The sequence below is a fragment of the Salmo trutta genome, chromosome 20 (genome assembly GCF_901001165.1).
Source record: "Salmo trutta chromosome 20, fSalTru1.1, whole genome shotgun sequence".
Classification (NCBI taxonomy): Eukaryota; Metazoa; Chordata; class Actinopteri; order Salmoniformes; family Salmonidae; genus Salmo; species Salmo trutta.
In genome coordinates this window covers 52,983,462-53,003,053 of record NC_042976.1, presented here as the reverse complement: position 1 = coordinate 53,003,053, position 19,592 = coordinate 52,983,462, and the positions used below count along the sequence as shown (strand labels likewise).

Genomic DNA, 19,592 nt, shown 5'->3' with positions numbered 1-19,592 from the left:
GCAATTGTAAACGCAATAAAATGGTGGTCTGATAATCCAGGATTATGAGGAAAAACATTAAGATCCACAACATTTATTCCATGGGACAAAACTAGGTCCAGAGTATGACTGTGGCAGTGAGTAGGTCCAGAGACATGTTGGACAAAACCCACTGAGTCGATGATGGCTCCGAAAGCCTTTTGGAGTGGGTCTGTGGACTTTTCCATGTGAATGTTAAAGTCACCAAAAATGTGAGTATTATCTGCTATGACTACAAGATCCGATAGGAATTCAGGGAACTCAGTGAGGAACACTGCATATGGCCCAGGAGGCCTGTAAACAGTAGCTATAAAAAGTGAGTGAGTAGGCTGCATAGATTTCATGACTAGAAGCTCATTGTTTTTTTTTTTGTAAATTGAAATTTGCTATCGTAGATGTTAGCAACACCTCCGCCTTTGCCGGATGCACGGGGGGTATGGTCACTAGTGTAACCAGGGGGTGAGGCCTCATTTAACACAGTAAATTCATCAGGCTTAAGCCATGTTTCAGTCAGGCCAATCACATCAAGATTATGATCAGTGATTAGTTCATTGACTATAACTGCCTTGGAAGTGAGGGATCTAACATTAAGTAACCCAATTTTGAGATGTGAAGTATCACAATCTCTTTCAATAATGGCAGGAATGGAGGAGGTCTTTATACAAGTGAGATTACTAAAGCGAACACCGCCATTTTTAATTTTGCCCAACCTAGATCGAGGCACAGACACGGTCTCAATGGGGAAAGCTGAGCTGACTACGCTGACTGTGCTAGTGGCAGACTCCACTAAGCTGGCAGGCTGGCTAACAGCCTGCCTGCCAATATTCTGAGTAGATAGCCCGGCCATCACAGGCTAGCTATTTTGACACCCACCAAGTTTGGTACTCACCAAACTCAGATTTACTATAAGAAAAATTGCATTACCTTTGCTGTTCTTCATCAGAATGCACTCCCAGGACTTCTACTTCAACAACAAATGTTGGTTTGGTTCCAAATAATCCATACTTATATCCAAATAACGGCGTTTTGTTCGTGCGTTCAAGACACTATCCGAAGGGTGACGCTCCGGCGCATATCGTGACAAAAAATGTCAAAATATTCCATTACTGTACTTCGAAGCATGTCAAACGCTGTTTAATGATGGTGTTGGAGTCTTGCTTGGTCACACAGTCATGGGTGAACAGGGAGTACAGGAGGGGACTAAGCACACACCCCTGAGGGGCCCCAGTGTTGAGGATCAAAGTGGCAGATGTGCTGTTGCCTACCCTTACCACCTGGGGGCAGCCAGTCAGGAAGTCCAGGATCCAGTTGCAGAGAGAGGTGTTTAGTCCCAGGGTACTTAGCTTAGTTATGAGCTTTGTGGGCACTATGGTGTTGAACGCTGAGTTGTAGTCAATGAACAGCAATCTCACATCGGTGTTCCTTTTGTCCAGGTGGGAAAGAGCAGTGTGGAGTGCGTTTGAGATTTCGTCATCTGTAGATCTGTTGGGGTGGTATATGAATTTGAGTGGGTCTAGGGTTTCCGGGATGATGGTGTTGATGTGAGTCCTGACCAGCTTTTCAAAGCACTTCACGGCTAACGACGTGAGTGCTCCAGGGCGGTAGTCATTTAGGCAGGTTACTTTTGCTTTCTTGGGAACATGGATTATGGTGGTGTGCTTGAAACATGTAGGTATTACAGACTCGGACAGGGAAAGGTTGAAAATGTCAGTGAAGACACTTGCCAGTTGGTTCGCACATGCTCTGTGTACACGTCCTGGTAATCCGTCTGGCCCCACGGCCTTGTTAATGGTGACCTGTTTAAGGTCTTGCTCACATCGTCTACGGAGAGCGTGACCACACAGTCGTCCAGAACAGCTGGTGCTCTCATACATGCCTTGGTGTGGCTTGCCTCGAAGCGAGCATAAAAGGCATTTAGTTCGTCTGGTAGGCTCGTGTCACTGGGCAGCTCGTGGCTGAGTTTCCCTTCGTAGTCTGTAGTAGTTTGCAAGCCCTGCCACATCCGACGAGCGTCAGAGCTGGTGAAGTAGGATTCAATCTAAGTCTTGTATTGATGCTTTGTCTGTTTGATGGTTCGTCTGGCATTGCAGGATTTCTTATAAGCGTCTGGAATAGTGTCCCGCTCCTTGTAAGCGGCAGCTCTAACCTTTAGCTCGGTGCGGATGTTGCCTGTAATCCATGACATCTAGTTGGGATATGTACGTACAGTCAGTGTAGGGACGACGTCGTCGATGCACTTATTGATGAAGCCGGTGACTGAGGTGGTATACTCCTCAATGCCATTGGATGAATCCCGGAACGTATTCCAGTCTGTGCTAGCAAAACAGTCCTGTAGCGTATCATCCGCGTCATCTGGCCACTTCCGTATTGAGCGAGTCACTGGTACTTCCTGCTTTAGTTTTTGCATGTCTTCCTCTCAGTACAGCATCCCATTCGAGACCAAGTTTAGGAATTACAATGCCTCTACCCGTGTCTCTTTAGCCGTCTCGTAATGTAGCCCTCCACGTTCGCCAGCTCGATACCAAGGATAATGAAAAAAGCGATGTGAGACACGATTAAATATTAACTCCCCTGACACAGTCCCTTTGGAGCCACCCTACCCCCCCGCCTCCATCCCCTCTATCCCAATTCACAGGATACAATTAAAAACATTCCCATATGCGGCGGGCGGAACACCTGATCCCTTCTGTACACTGTCAGGAACAAGCCACTTTATAGCAACTTAAAATAAATATTGTAATAATCATTGGAGGACCTGACAAGAGCGAGGCTCCAAAGTTTTCCAGGCTCCTAGCTGAGTAGAGGCAAAAAAAGAAGGTCCCTTACATTATACATACACACTAATGGTGCAACGATTCACTATGTGTGTGAATCAGCTTGCTCATCACAATCTCCTAAAATAGACACACAGCTGTAATCAATGCCATTCTCTCTCTCTCTCTCTCTCTCTCTCTCTCTCTCTCTGCTAACTAGGTCAATTGTAGTCAGTTTGATAGCGCAGAGAACTCTTTACGACAGAATATATTTTTTAATGGAGATTGAGGAGTTGGTTTAATTTGCAAAAGGAACAGATATGATATTGGTGTGTAAGAGGCTGAAAGTAAATACCATTGTAATGTAACATACACCACAGAGCTTGTAGAGCTCTGACATTCTGAATGAACAGCAAACACAAATTAGAATTCCTTCTGTATTAGTGGTAGTACTGTAGCTCACTGTAGTTATCCCCCCCCCCCCTCCCCCGGTGTAAAAACATGTCTCTGTCACCAAATAGATTCCCTTTACAGATAGATGTTTCCAGTTTGTAGAATGTGCGTATGTGTACTTGTGTGTGTATGGGTGCACGCACATACAGTACGTGTGTGTATCTGCATGCAGAGAGCAGTTTGTGAGTAAAGACACTACCTTAACATTGCTCTCTGATTGAATTCCAGGTCTGAAATTCTAGCTATCACAGATAAACAACAATACCTTCTGAATAATAGACAAACAGGATACGGACTCAAGTTCAAGGTTATACTGAATCTAGGACTCAAGTTTAAGGTTATACTGAATCTAAACCCAGCATGGTCCGGCTCACCTCTTACATTATATAATGGTCTCGCCTAACCTTGTGATTGAGGCAGGGCAGAGGTGGTGATTGACAGGTCAAAGGACCCATGAGAGGTCAGAGGTGTGTCATGTAACTAGATACTTGGCACAATCTGAGGGGGGTGGAGCACTCCCCCACTGCAGCAGATTTACATCAGAAAACAAAGCAAGATCTAGTTGATGTACTATGCAGTGGCGGTTCTAGACCATTTCAACTGGGGGGGGGGCGTTATTAGACGTTATTGTTGTCATATCGTTTTGCATGTGGCACGATACTGTTGTGTTCCGCCTAAAGCCGTCCCTCTAGAAAATGTGTGGGTTAAATTAGGTGTTCCGCGTTGCCACTGTATAATAACGGATGTAAAAAAAGAACTATAGCAAAAATTAGTTATGTAAAACTTATTTCATACTCCACATTTAGGGGGGCCACAAGGGGGTCCAAAATTGTTGTCACAGGGGCACTGCCCCCCCCCCCCAGAACCGCTAGTGCTCACAGGGGGTTACCATTGTTACAGTATGTGTGTACAGTACACCATTTAATCCACACATGTGCCTCTCATTTCATATGGTATCTTTCAACATCCTATTGAACATCCTATTAAACTTTACCAGGGGAGAGGCTCTGTGTATTAAAGTGCTAATTGATGTACAGTAAACACAGGCAGCTGCTTGATGCTAATGCCACAGATACAGACCCAGTAGAGACTGGGTCTGGTACTGTAGGAGTAGAGCAGTGTTTTGTTACTGTAGGTTTATCATTTTGCCATAGGTTTTCATGGGAACAATATGACAACACTGACTGTACGGTAAATGTGTGTGGAACCGTCACTAGGAATATGCTCGGTGTGTTGTCAAGCATTACTTCAAATCTTGTTGAGAAATTGCCTTATTTTGGATAACTACAAAGTGTACTTTAACTGAATTCATGTGTTTACTGTATTCAATGTTAGTGCCTAATTTACCTTTGTGTAATAATTGATTTATTAATTATAATTGATTAATGTTACTTTTTCCAGATGTTCATAGCACTTTTATACTGTAAGGACACACTCACCCTATCCGCCGTCGACTTTCTAAAAATGAAGGTTACATCGTTTCTGCAACAATGGCCAACACCCAACTGTTCTCTTATTTCAGATAACCTTCATGTTGGTCATTCCCACATGTACAGTATGTCTAAGACTCACTGATATCCAGTAGCATTTACACATGACTAACTAATATCAAGAAATCTACAGTAGTAAAGTAAAGTAAAATGCTACTAAAATCAGTAATGATTTAAAATGTTGAGTCACACACAGAATCCGCCATGACGGATAGTCCAACAAAGCAATATTTTGAAAACAAATACAGTGACGGTGTCTCTGATCATCACTTGATAGTGTGCTGACACACAAACTCTATTAAGCTGTCTTCAAATATGCAAAATTATATGATTTTACAATGATTACATATTCACATCCCCAGCTGGCTGACTCTGCACGTCTCCATTTGTCATCGAACATTGTGTCCAATTATATGATTAGCTTTGAACACTCCAGCACTTCGAGAGCTCTTGTGTGTTCCGCCGTGCCGCGCGATTCACAAACAAAGTCATTACAACATGTATTCACACATATCAAATAACAAAACAGATGGCCACTGCGCCCAGCGCCTGATTTGTTTTCCACACGAGCGGCGGGAAAAAAATAGTATTTTCACAGAGCTTCGTTTAATGCTGACTGTTTTTCTACTCCTCGAGCCGAGCATCTGGCTGTCGCACTCTTAGATCAGCACGAAGTGAAAGACAATTTTGTTTTCATTAATTTCTCGACAACAAAAGCACTTGTTGTGAAGATTCGGAATTACTGAGGGAAGCTTCCGGATAATTCATCACAGGAGTCTCGACAGGAAGCGTAATTGTTTTAAATGTAATTTTGCTGTTTGGAGAGGCGAGGCTGTGGGGAGTTTCTCTTTGATGTGGAACATGTAGGACAGACAGACGACCCTCTGGTACTTCACCTTCACCTTTGACCTCTAGTCAAGCTTTAGTACCTTTAGTACTTTATCAGTGGTAGTCCAACCAAATAATTTATAAAGCACTTCTATCGTATCTGATCTCTAAGAAGATACTGATCTCTGTCCTGGGTTCAAATAGTATTTATTTTCTTGAAATACTTTGAGTGTTTGATTGAATCTGTCTGGAATCCCAGATGGGTGGGGTTTGCACTTCAGGACTATCCCAGTGAGCAAAGCTGTTTGAAAAGTCGTAATTTCAGCCAGTTTTGCAGTTTAAATTATATATTTTCAACCAGTTTTGCTCACTGGGATTCCATTGGTTCCATTTTCCCCCCACTTTATTTATTCAGGTAAGTCAATTAAGAACACATTCTTATTTACAATGACGACATGTCATTGCGCCAGGCAAGTTCAATCAACCACAGATAACGGCCTACATTTCACAAGTGCAGCACAACCCGGGCATTGCACTAAAAATCCGTAACATTTTAATTTGACAGGATGCGACTGTTATTCAAAAACTAATTTGGAACACTGCAGCTTGCGGATATCACAAGTAACACTTATTTTGCACTGTTTACATAATATCTACTTAACTAATCTCCACCTTCTCCTGGACATTGTTATAAGGAAAGTTTGGAGACATCACACACGAGGATACAGTATGTAACTAATATAACTGTTTAGCCCAAACAGTGCCTGTTTTCTAAAAGTAAAATTATACGTTTTTTACCTCTTCAGTGAGTCATCCTAAAGGATGCTTTCCAGATCTCACAATGCCTGGATAGATGTTTAACATACCAGCCAACCACATCATATGATCAAGCAATCTGATGCCCAACTGCATATAGTTGACCTAAAATACCACCAAAGGCTGTATTAGTGTGGCCAATAAACATATCATAGTGTGGTGAACTACAATACCCAAACGCAACCAAATTCACATAGAAATCTGAGTTATAGATCTGTCATTCTCATTGATAGCAAGTTTTCTATGCTTCCCGTTCTTACATTTTGTTTTTGCGTCTTTTGCTTTCGGATTTGAAGACCAGCTGAAAATACAATATTTTTGGGTATTGAAAATATATTTCACAGCGGTTTAGATGGTGCAATGATTCTCTATACTATACATTGCCTGAAACTAGGCGGACTATTACAATTTTAGCAACTGGGAAATGGCAGTGCAATTTCTAAGTATTGCACCTTTTAAAACAGATTAGATTCAGCGATGTGACATTACCATAAGTAGCGGAGTGACTTCCTACACAAAGAGTATGAAGCAAGAGGCTATTAGCATTGATTGTCACGTAGCTATCATGTTGAATGACAGAACAAACTCCAGTTCTAATGAGATGATGCTTCACAGTATCCGTGACTGGGGATTAAAACAGCCCCTTGCTAAGTAAAATGAGGTCTGTGGATATTCAGGTCTGCCATTCATATTCTGTGGTGTGATAATCTGTGGTGCCATGTCATTTAGAGGCTGAAAGAGACCTGTGTGTACTCATATAGGCTACTACAGGGCCCAGGATAATCACCAGGATGAATGATATTCAGTCATACAGTGACTAACATTACATTCATGACATGAGCTGTTAACCCTCAAGTTACCGACTTAGGTCGTTTCGACCATAGGCACTGCCACGGCCATTGTCTTGATTACAACCATGTTAATGCTACCTGTAAGCCATTGGCCACTGACTCTCAGGGTCAATACATGACTTGCATATTATCAATTTAAAAGCAAGTACATTTCTAATTTGGGTAAACTATCCCTTTAAATGACATTCATCAATATGGACATTTTAATGTTTACTGCAAAATTGCCATGGGTTTAGGATTTGGGCATAGTAAAATAAACCCACATGGAAAAGTCATTCCATCTGCCCTTAATGTGGTGTAGTATACAGTCTAATATAAATGTGAAATAGAAACAAAATTGATTTATTTTGTTATCTGCATCATATACAGCATGTATCTTTGTTCGTGATATTTCTGAATGTTTTGTACAATGTCCCACTACACTATTCTTCTGTTTCATTATTTTCATCACTGTAGGCTACCCTGTATTCTGTAGTGGTCTATCTTTGGTTCTATTTCCCAGTGAGCCAAATTTGGCATGGGATGTCATAATGATGTAATTTTCTGGTTTAAATTTGTTTTTCTAGTTGAAGCTACATTAGATAACCAACTTACTGTACAACCAATGTATTTTCCTTGCTACATTAAGATGCCTGGAAAAGTAATATATTGGTTAACTTCCACTATTCCGTATCTCAAGTTAATTTAAAACATTTGTCTGGTCATTGAAGAAAAACATGTGTCTTGTCGTGTGGAATGTGTCCGCTTGAAACTAGATTTTGCAATCAGTATAAAACCTGTCCATGACATCATATTTTCAACCAAAATGTTGCTTAAAACTTCCTGACATGCTTGGACTACTCCACACAAATGAATTGAGCTGTAGCCAGATCAATGTTTGGACAACACGTGTGTTGAAATAATGGCCTTTTTGGTATGAAATATGAAGCATTGTAGATTAAAAAAGATTGCTCAAGTTTGATAATTTCAGTCTTTGAACAGGATTTTCATCTAAACAAAGTATTTCTATTGAAATTCCTTACATTTTCCTTGTGCTGGACATGTGGCTCTATTGTCATTTTCTGTGGTACATTTACACTGCCACTGTATGGTCGTTCTATGAAACAGCAGCTCAGAAGAAGCAAATACTTGTAATTTCCTGTATTATAGCGCCTCCCCTTGATTATTATCACATTACATGGAGCATTTTGTTTAGTGTTTTTAATTGGTTACTTTGAGGACATTAAGATAATGTTTTGTCATAGCAGAAGATACTATAAACAATGTACTGTAGCTATGATACAAAACCACAACTGAAGGCCTAAGAACACATAGCCTCTAACCTTTTACTGACTTCCACCACTGTTTCCTGTTCGAGATGTAATACCGCTCAGAGATGACAGACGATTTATGCTGACTTTCCTGTTAAGCCTAAAGAAGCTATACTAAGCGGCCAATGGTATGTAGACACCTGCTTGTAGAACATCTCATTCTAAAATCATGGGCATTAATATGATATAACAGCCCCCACTTTTCTGGGAAGGCTTTCCACTAGATGTTGGAACTTCGCTTCCATTCAGCCACAAGAGCATGAGTGAGGTCGGGCACTGATGTTGGGCGATTAGGCCTGGCTTTCAGTCTGCGTTGCAATTCATCCCAAAGGTGTTTGATGGGGTTGACGTCAGGGCTCTGTGCAGGCCAGTACAATTGTTTCACACCAATCTCGACAAACAATTTCTGTATGGACCTCGCTTTGTACACGTGGGTGCTGAAACAGGAAAGGGCCTTCCCCAAACTGTTGCCACAAAGTTGGAAGCACAGAATCGCCTAGAATGTCATTGTATGCTGTAGCTTTAAAATGTCCCATCACTGGGACTGCGGTTGAAAATTAGCCGGCTGGCTAAAACCGGCACTTTTACTGAAACGTTGATTAATGTGCACTGTCCCTGTAAAAATAAAATAAACTCAAACTCAAACTGGAACTAAGGGGCCTAGCCCAAACCATGAAAAACAGCGCCAGACCATTATTCCTCCTCCACCAAACTTTACAGTTGGCACTATGCATTTGGGCAGGTCACCTGGCATCCGCCAAACCCAGATTCGTCCATCAGACTGCCAGATGGTAAAGCGTGATTCATCACTCCAGAGAACGCATTTCCACTGCTCCAGAGTCCAATGGCAGCGCGATTAACACCACTTGGCATTGCGGATGGTGATTTTAGGCTTGTGTGAGGACACAAGCCCACTTCATGAAGCTCCGAAAGAACAGTTATTGTGCTGAAGTTGCTTGCAGAGGCAGTTTGGAACTTGTTAGTGAGTGTTGCAACCTGGGACAGATGATTTTTACGTGTAACGCGCTTCAGCACTCGGTGGACCTGTTCTGTGAGCTTGTGTGGCCTACCACTTTGCAGCTCAGCCGTTGTTGCTCCTAAACATTTCCACTTCACAATAACAGCACATACAGTTGACCCGGGGCAGCAGTAGCAAGGCAGAAATTTTACGAACTGACTTGTTGGAAAGGTGGCATCCTATGACGGTGCCACGTTGAAAGTAACTGAGCTCTTCAGTAAGGCCATTCTTTAGCCAATGTTTGTCTATGGAGATTGCATGGCTGTGTGCTTGATTTTATAGACCTGTCAGCAACGGGTGTGGCTGAAATAGCCCAATCCATTCATTTGAAGGGGTGTCCACATACGTTTATATATATAGTGTATAATACACTCATACTCTTACTGTCCTTTTACAGTGATCAAATTCAGTAGTTCCGCAAATGTTAGATTTTAAATGGAGATGGTTAGGATAACCAGATTGACAGAATAAATATGAGACACCTCCCTGTCTCATGTGATGTGTACCAAGGTTGTTATAGTTTTGTGTTATTTTATTTTTTAAGATTGAAGATTTCTATTTGAAATTCAGTTTAGTTTGTTAGTTTTCAGATATGATTTACTAGTTCTTATTTCATTTCAGTTTTTGTTTTAGTATTGGGGACAGAAAGTTGCCTTTGCCTGGTAGGCTAGGAGAATGTTCGTGTTTTTTGGGATGTAACTTCTTGCCACTGTGGAGCACTAATGCATAAGGTGATGGGTCAGGTCACAGGTTAGGTTGAAAGGTAGACTCAGTGAGATGACGTAGATGCAGGAAGTACACACTAGTAGTGGGTCAATTTCTGCAACAACCAGGAGCGTTGAAGCGCGAGGCTAAACTTCTCAACTGTTTTGGTCCCATAGCTATCACATTGTAGCAGCATGAAGTGCACTCGTGTACATTCACAGATACAGTGTGACTGTTTGAGGACAAAGTATTGCATCAAGCTCATCTTAATGGGCACGTTCCTCTGCTCAGATGTTCCTGACCTGTGCCAGATCTTACAAAAACTGGATAGTCATTTTACCTATCAGCTAACCACATCATGGTGGTGTTCCTCTGCTCAGACGTTGCATGCGTCAACCAATGGTTGTGTGCCATGTCATCAACTGTGCAGTAAGGTACCAGACTGCTATACCATATGATGTGGTCAGCTGATAATTAAAACACCTATCCAGGTGTTGTAAGATCTGGAAAGCATAAGCAACATCTGAGTAGAGTAACACTAGCGACATGTTATTGCAATCTGGTGCCCGACTGCACAGTCGAAGATGTGGCAGGCAACCATTGGATGACTTATGCAACGTCTGAGCAGGGAAATCCGGCCAATATCTGTGGTGCTACTCATGGCAATGTCATCTCGCTGAGTCTATCATTAAATACAAGTCAATCTCAATGTGACCCGCCAGATTCAGAAGCTTGAAAACCACATATGAAATAAAAGTTTGAAAACCCCATTAGATTTTTTTCCCAAAATGTAGAAAAACATATATACTGTAAATAAACTGATCATAATTCCCAGTATAGTTTTACTTTTTCAAACGGGTTTGTTAATTATTTTATTTCACTTTAATATTTTTTTTTTGATGATTCGTTTTTATTTTAGTTTCAGTTTTAGCTTACTCTAGTAACCTTGATGTGTACATTTGCTGTATAGTAGTCTCAAGGTAATTCAATTAGTCTTGACTATTCCGAGATGTTTATGGTAAAACAATACTCCCGTACAGTGAGTGTGAATTCAAATCCGTTTTTTAATGAGTTGAACACGAAGCCCACAGCGAACACACACACAAGGATTTATAGAAATGTTATAAGTAAATCTATGGCCTACTTCTTAGAAGAAACACACAAAACATGCATGATTCTTGCGTTTCTCACATACACTGTATATGTGACAACATGTAAGTAAAACAATTACGGTTCTTATATTATGCCTTTGTATGAATGTGGACTACTTCTTAGACGACTTACATGTTTTAGGTGTACCCATATATTAATCATTATATGATATAGATATATATATTCATATAGATCGTTACCATATGGGTCAATTTAGTTAGGTTTGACACACCATGCCAAGTGTGTGTAAGTCATTTGGATGCTGCTGATCTCACTTTCCATTTTGGGAAGAGTACATTTACATTTTACATTTACGTCATTTAGCAGATGCTCTTATCCAGAGCGACTTACAAATTGGTGCATTCACCTTATGATATCCAGTGGAACAACCACTTTACAATAGTACATCTATATTTTTTTTGGGGGGGGGTTAGAAGGATTACTATATCCTATCCCAGGTATTCCTTAAAGAGGTGGGGTTTCAGGTGTCTACGGAAGGTGGTGATTGACTCCGCTGTCCTGGCGTCGTGAGGGAGCTTGTTCCACCATTGGGGTGCCAGAGCAGTTTTGACTGGGCTGAGTGGGAACTGTGCTTCCGCAGCGGTAGGGGGGCCAGCAGGCCAGAGGTGGATAAACGCAGTGCCCTTGTTTGGGTGTAGGGCCTGATCAGAGCCTGAAGGTACGGAGGTGCCGTTCCCCTCACAGCTCCGTAGGCAAGCACCGTGGTCTTGTAGCAGATGCGAGTAGTCCTTGGCAGGTGAGTTTATGTATCTGGCCTGTACCCAGTCTTTCGCCTTCCAACCCACAATTTCAAATGTAAATTGGGATTAAGTTACTGAATCACCAGTCTGAACACACCTGAACACACCTGTATACTTTACTCAATGTTAGAACACTCTGCCAGAAGTGGAGGCTCCTCAGAGGAGGAAGGGAAGGACCATCCTCCTCAACAAATTTCATGAAAATAAAAATAAGTGAAACATTAAAAAGTTTTCCTTTTTAGATAAAACTATACAAAATGTATTCACGTCACCAAATAATTTATTAAAACACACTGTTTTGCAAAGGTCTACAGTAGCCTCAACAGCACTCTCTGGGGTAGCACCATGGTGTAGCCAGAGGACAGCTAGTTTCCGTCCTCCTCTGGGTACATTGACTTCAATACAAAACCTAGGAGGCTCATGGTTCTCACCCCCTTCCATAGACTTACACAGTAATTATGACAACTTCTGAAGTACTGCCTCCAACCTATCAGAGCTCTTGCAACATGAACTGACATGTTGTTCACCCAATCAAAGGATCAGTGAATGAATCTAGTACTAAAAGCATAAGCTACATCCAGCTAGCACTGCAGTGCATACTATGTGGTGAGTAGTTGACTCAAAGAGAAAGACAATAGTTTAACAATTTTGAACACATTCATTTCTTTAAAAGCAAGTTTGCTGACTGTACACCGTACTGCATAATTGTAGCGGGTTTACTAACATGTTAGTTGTAGTAGCTATGTTGACTATAACGTTAGCTAATATGGTGACAACGATGTAGGCTGTGCATAGCGGTTAGCGGTTATGATCTGACATTGTGGCTTGGGAAGGTTTTTTCGCCTGGTCACAGACAGCTGATGTGTTGTGTTGTGCTCATGCTGTTTGTATGTGGCTGCTGTGAAGTGAACTGTGTTTGCGTGTGATCAGGGGTGTATTCCTTCCGCCGATTCTGTTGAAAAACATTTCTTAAACAGAAGCAAACGGAACAGAATGGGGAAAAACATACCTGCATATGTCCAATAGAAACTTTTGTTTGCAACTGTTGGACTAATGATTACACCATAGGTCAGCTAGATGTGGGCAAGAGTGTGCAAGACGGTATTGAATGTGTCACTGTCTGCCACCTTGATAACTCAACTCTTTCTCTTGACCTGTGTTCCTAGGTTGTAAACTTTCATTCATAGGCTAGGCTGTACCAACCTCATGATAGGAAAATGTGAGTATCATGTAGTAGCCTAAACCGATCAATGTTAGATTGAGCTGGGTGTATGGAATATGAATGACAATCATCCAATCTGCTGTAATAGAAATAAAGCCATTCTCATAAAAAAATGTATTGTCCTCCCTCATAATAAATGCCACCGACTGTCACTGTCGGCCAGGTATGCATATGTAAAGTCCCTGGGTCACCTTCTTTTGCACAGTTTAGTTTGGTTTCCACCTTCAGATCATGGCGCTGGTCAAGTTACTGAGCGACCTCACACTCCCAGTGTGTGTGCGTCTGCTCTTCCTCCGTACGCTACGCAGGTAGTTCCTGTACAGAATCACACTGATTACTCTATCTTGGAACTGCTTGGAGACAATGTAGTAAAGAATAATGTCCAGAACTGTACTCAGATTCATCAGGAATGTCGTAAAGGCCCCCCACGTGCTGTAGTCTGAACCATCCCCACCTTCCAGCAACAGAACCACCAAACAAACGTGGAAGGGCACAAAACACACCAGCACCTGGACGATGAGCGTGATGATGATCCTGATGGACTTCTGCTTGACCTTGGGCTTGAGCTTGGAAGTCCGTCCGTGGACGAGATTATCCACGATGACCACATAGCAACCAATCATAATACAGATCGGCACCAGGAAGAAGAAGGCCAGGCGTGTGAAGTGGACGGGGTTGTCCGTTCGCAGGTGGATGATGTCACGCATCTTGATGCAGGTGGTGAAGTTGGAGGAGCGATCCGGGTCGTGGTCTGGGAAGAGCAAGGGGACAGTGCTACCCAGGGTCATGATCCACACCCCGATGCATGCTACCAGGGCTTTGGGGATGTTCTTGAGCTCCTTGCTGTGTTTGGGCTGGATGATGGCCACGTAGCGGTCAGTGCTGATCAGGGCGAAGAGCCATAGGGCCATGCAGGGGTAGAAGACAGTCAGAGCCGCGCTGACCCGACAGAAGATGTCTCCGAACGGCCAGTAGTCCTGGCCGTAGTAAACCATCCGGAAGGGGAGAAGGATGATAAAGATGAGATCCACTATGGCCACGTTGATCATGTAGACCGAGACGGAGTTCCTCCTCTTGGTGGTCAAGGCAAATACCCATAATGCGGTGACGTTGACCACTATGCCGATGATGAAGATGACACAGTAGAAGACCAGGCCTGCGATGCGGTATTCTGTAGGGACCTGTTCCACTGAGCGGGCTGAGCTGTACTCCATGGTTATATTAGATGTGTTCAGGTCCACTACTGTAGATAAGTTCTGATCCACTCCCATGATGCATCTAACTACCTTGTGAAATGGTACTGCTGAAAAAGAGCACATGATAAGTAAATGGATGAACATTAACACATACAGATTTTGTAGTTTTATTTAACAACTAGGACCCCAATAGAAGACAGGAAAGGTTGGGATTCAGAAGGGCAGTGGGTCGGATTCAAACCCTTGGTAACTCTGGTATGCATGACTAGACCACATAAGTCACATGATCAAATAAATGTGGCAATAATCGTATGATATGTCTGCTGACTTATTGAAATTAACACATGAAATATTTAGCCAATTGGTTCATGTATGTAAAGAAACATAAAAATAAGAGATCAGAGCAGTCAAAATACAAGGGTTGTTTACAGGATGCACCTTGAAAGGTGGAATTATTAATGTGTGTCTGTTATTCATAGTCTGTGCTGTTACATTTACATTTTAGTCAACACTCTTATCCATAGCAACTTACAGTAGTGAATGTATACATTTCATACAATTTCATAATTTTTTTTTTTCTGTGCTGGCCCCCCGTGGGAATCGAACCCACAACCCTGGTGTTGCAAACACCATGCTCTACCAACTGAGCTACAGGGAAGACTAGGTCAGTTAAATGTTTCTTTAAAATAGTTGGGTCATTCCAGGAATAGAGTTCCTTTTCATGTCCCTCCGACATTGTGTGTAAATTTTGATAAAACACTCAAACAGTTGGATCACATACACCTTCACTCTAACAAAACTATTCCCATGTAAAAAAAATCCAATAACAGTGTGTTTTCATAAAAATAAACATTTGTTTTCTCAAAAAATCCCCATTTTGGAATGTCCCACGTCATGTTTTACCAACTTCTGGGAAGATTTTAACCCAGTTTTCATCATTATTTTGTTTCTTTGGGAAAGTAACTTATAAGGATGTATTTAATGTGATTAGTTATTCATTTATATTTGTCGTTTTAATATGGTAAAACCATTCCTTAATTTTTCTTCTTCAAAAGAGCATTGAATAGGCCTGGTCAAACCATAGTGTTAAAGCAGGTGAGCTGGTTGTAGTCAGGGCCAGAGTACTGCATTTGGGGCCCCGGGGCACCGGTTGAAACCAGTTGAAATCGTCAACCCTGTTACAGCCAACCCTGTCACTTTTATAGTCATTTTTCTTAATTTAACCTCTTGAGATGGGAAAACATTTTGTTATGAAGTTGAACATGTGCTCTTTATGGCAAAATGTAAAAATTTGTTGAAATAAATAGTTATTTTTTACAAAATTGCACTACCATAAAAGGCACTCTATTTGTAGAATGGCCCAGCTGTGCACCTGCAGTATCAACAGTAGATGAAGAGGAAGGTGACAATTTCAGTGTACAATTGTCTTACTGTAATCATGTGTATATGTCTTACAGTAACAGATACAGAGCATAGAGACAGACATCCATGTGACATTAAGCCCTGTTCCCTTTTAACAAGCTTACGAGAGAAAGGAAATCAGGGTATTGAATCAGAGCAGAAAAGGAGAAGAGAGTACAAGAGATAAAGAAGTGAAAGTACAGTACTTGATGGGAGTCTTTTGATTATCTTGACTGGAAAACCCTTGGTGACCATTTACTGTAAATGGGTTAGGAACCCTTTCTCACTTTAAGAGATTATCCAGGACTTTCGTATACTTTTTAGCCAGTAGTTTTGAAAGTAGATAGATTATGCATGTATAAACTACACATAGAAACATACAAAGCCCAAAGTGGGAGGTTTTAGAAAATACTAAGGCCTAGATTCAACCAGATCAAGCATTAACCGGCAATAGTAGACACCCACATAGCAGATGTTTTGGCATGTCGATGGTGGAACTGCATTGAAGCCGTCAGATCGGTGTGTAGCTGCTCTTGCGCGTTGTTACAAAGTCACACCCGCCCCACTTGCTTTTTGAAGTTCCGAGCAAGAAAGTGTAGGCTATATAGAAATAATTAGACCCAAATTGAAAAATCATTCAACAAAATAATCAGGATTTCTATCATCCCAATCAAGGTGTAGATTACATCTCACATTCCATTATTCGAACTTGTAAACATAGGCTGCATAGGATTTCTGTTAATGTGACTCCGCTTTAGGTATAATGCATGGAGCCACTTGTGGATTTGACAGCTCTAACACAGTTCTGCTAAAACAACTACTATGCAGATGTTGGCTAAAGCAAAGCTGATTTGAATAGAACCCTAATTATTTGCCAAACTCCAGAGCATGTCTTTAACTTCCCTTTGAGTTTAAAGATAGATCTGTAAATTGAGCTGATGTCGAGACTGAATAGCTTAGTAGAACTGGTCTGCAGGCCCAAAAGTCTGATTAATATGACAATAATCATATCATATTATAGCATGTTATATTATTCAACTGTAATTATACTTTTATGTATCAAGATTTCACTCAGTGTGGTTTAATCTGAGACAACAGACAAAATCGAGAAACAGATGCTTCTCCCTATAATCGTATGTGTGTTTGATCAACCAATACGTTCTGTTTATCTATTTAAAACATACCCAAAAAGTACCATTTAATCTCAAAACTAAATGTAGTACATTCCTTCAGAAGAGATTAGCTAGATCGAGCTCAGTAAAAGGGCAGCTACTTACCTCATTTATTTGCATCATGTCCTCTCTCTCTCTCAGCATTCTACCAAAGAGGCCTCACAAGCACTTCAAGGCACTTGTGAAACGATGAGGCATGCAGCCATATCTCTCTCTCTCTCTCTCTTTCTGTCTCTCTCTCTCTCAGAGTGTTTAACTCAACATACAAAGGGGGAAGTGAAAACAGTGCTATTTCAGAAGTACCATTTTATTGGCTACTACAGTGCAACAGTGTAAAACCCCCTTCACTTCCTGTGTTGTATTGTTTTCACTGTTGATATACACTCTTAGAAAAAAGTGTTCCAAAAGGTTTTTTTTCAGCTGTCCCCATAGGAGAACCCTTTGAAGAACCCTTTTTGGTTCTAGGTGGAACCATTTTTGGTTCCAGGTAGAACTATTTTGTGGAAAGGGTTTTACATGGAACTCAAAAGGGTTCTACCTGGAATCAAAAAGGTTTCTTCAAAGGGTTCTGCTATGGGGACAGCTGAAGAACCGTTTTAGGTTCTAGATAGCACCTTTTTTTAAAGAGTTTAGAAGTTAGCTAAGAAAGTGATACGCATTTCCCAAACTTTAGTTAACTGGTGCTGGACAAAAAGTATACTTAGATACAGAGATTATATTCCCGCACATTACTCCTGTGTGTGCGGCCTCTCTTTTCTTTATCAGGGAACTCAAGAAAGATCTACAGCTTCAATCTGCAATTAGACACCCTTAAAGAAAATGATGTGCGATTAGAAGTGTGTAGTGCTTTTGGCAGGCGGAGAAGATGGCAGATTTACGGAGAGTTATTGATTGGAAAAGTGGGGTCTGTCACAGCGCATTAGCTCTTGGGGGAGTAATCCGCAGCAGATTGCCACCAGAAGCATATGCTGCCGGAGAGAAGTAATTAAAAACAGGATGTTGAGGTAGTCGCCATATAAACAGGAAATAAGAACGGGTGTTAATACACTTTACGCTGATGCCGGGAGATGGTTTTTACAGAGCCACAGCTTTTTAATGGATGCAAACTGTCTGCGCACCTGGAGTGAGATTCCTCGAGGTCAAGGATGGACTGGGACATGAAAACATAGCAGGGGATGTTGTTTGTGTGTGTGTGTGTGTGTGTGTGTGTGTGTGTGTGTGTGTGTGTGTGTGTGTGTGTGTGTGTGTGTGTGTGTGTGTGTGTGTGTGTGTGTGTGTGTGTGTGTGTGAAAATAAGATTTTTATGATCAAGCTTTAGTGGATTACAAAGTGGACACAGCAAATCACAAGTCTTGAGGGTCATAAGGGCTAACTTGTTCTCTCCATGCAGACTCATCTTTTCCATTATCATCATAGATCATCTCCGCCACTGAGGATTTGAGACACAATGGAGAGAAGCATCTGTAACACTTTCCCACACTATGTGACGTTTCCTACACTCAAGAAAACTATGCTGCACCATGTGACTGCTGAACCATGTGGCTGCTGAACCATGTGGCTGCTGCACCATGTGGCTGCTGCACCATGTGGCTGCTGCACCATGTGGCTGCTGCACCATGTGGCTGCTGAACCCCATTTCTATGATCTCCTCAAAGATGAAATGTGTTGCATGTTTTGTTATGATGAGTCGGTTAGTTTGTGAGCTGATTAGTGTGTTGTACTGATATTAATCATGTCAGGGTGTCATCTCAATCCAGAGTAGGGACAATATGATACTCCTCAATGCATTAAGGGAGGATTAGAATGTCTAAACATAGTGAATACAGTCATATACTGTAAACCATATCAATGAGTTAGCTGATATATATATATATATGTTATATGCTTTGCTTCTGAAGTATATCTTTGGAAATAAACATAGTTGTAAACCTCTTTTTTCCCTCAGTCTGCTGTCTATGCCAGATGGTGTGTTGAGTTCTTAGTAATATGTTGCTGTGACAACAGTATGTGTGATGTCTTCCTGTGACAGCCATCATGTGGTTGGCATCATGTCTGTGTTTCTGTCAGCACTTCTTTAGGTTGGAGTCAGACTCATTACTTATCTGTTCAATCACCTGCTATAGGCGTATTCCTATGGAGCCCAGCACTATGGAATTATATTAGAGAATTCAATTATTCTGATTCTTAATACAAATTCAAAATAATTCAGATTCAATTTGTGGTGGCACTAATATCACTCCATACAGCACCCTCAGAAAACAACAATATAGGTTAGTCTAGCAGGTGTAAATGTTTTGGTGGACAGACAAATGTAGGCCTATGTGGGTTGATCATTCCAAACTAATAAAACATACCCTCAACTTTCTTAGGCATGTCCCCAGGCTAATTTAGAAATGACTTTACAAACAAGCATCCAGTAAACAAAGGACACAATCGTGCTATATAA

General features: G+C 41.4%; 1 protein-coding gene across 2 annotated transcripts; it reads right to left on the bottom strand.

Moving 5' to 3' along the window:
• Window positions 1–12,793: 12,793 nt before the first annotated feature.
• On the bottom strand, window positions 12,794–17,479 carry gpr18 (G protein-coupled receptor 18). Of its 2 annotated transcripts, none has more exons than XM_029703672.1 (2): window positions 17,252–17,479; window positions 12,794–14,677 (listed from the first exon to the last, which is right to left on the bottom strand). In XM_029703672.1, exon 2 carries the CDS (start codon window positions 14,646–14,648, stop codon window positions 13,602–13,604), a length of 1,047 nt encoding a protein of 348 aa, XP_029559532.1. In that variant the 5' UTR covers window positions 14,649–14,677; window positions 17,252–17,479; the 3' UTR covers window positions 12,794–13,601. The 2 variants fall into 2 exon arrangements, with proteins under 2 accessions (XP_029559532.1, XP_029559531.1); XM_029703671.1 differs by having other exon boundaries at window positions 12,794–14,680; window positions 17,252–17,476.
• Window positions 17,480–19,592: the final 2,113 nt, after the last annotated feature.

Coding starts and splice junctions, on each gene's coding strand:
- gpr18 (XM_029703672.1), bottom strand. CDS start 14,648: ATGGGAGTGGATCAGAACTTATCTACAGTAGTGGACCTGAACACATCT.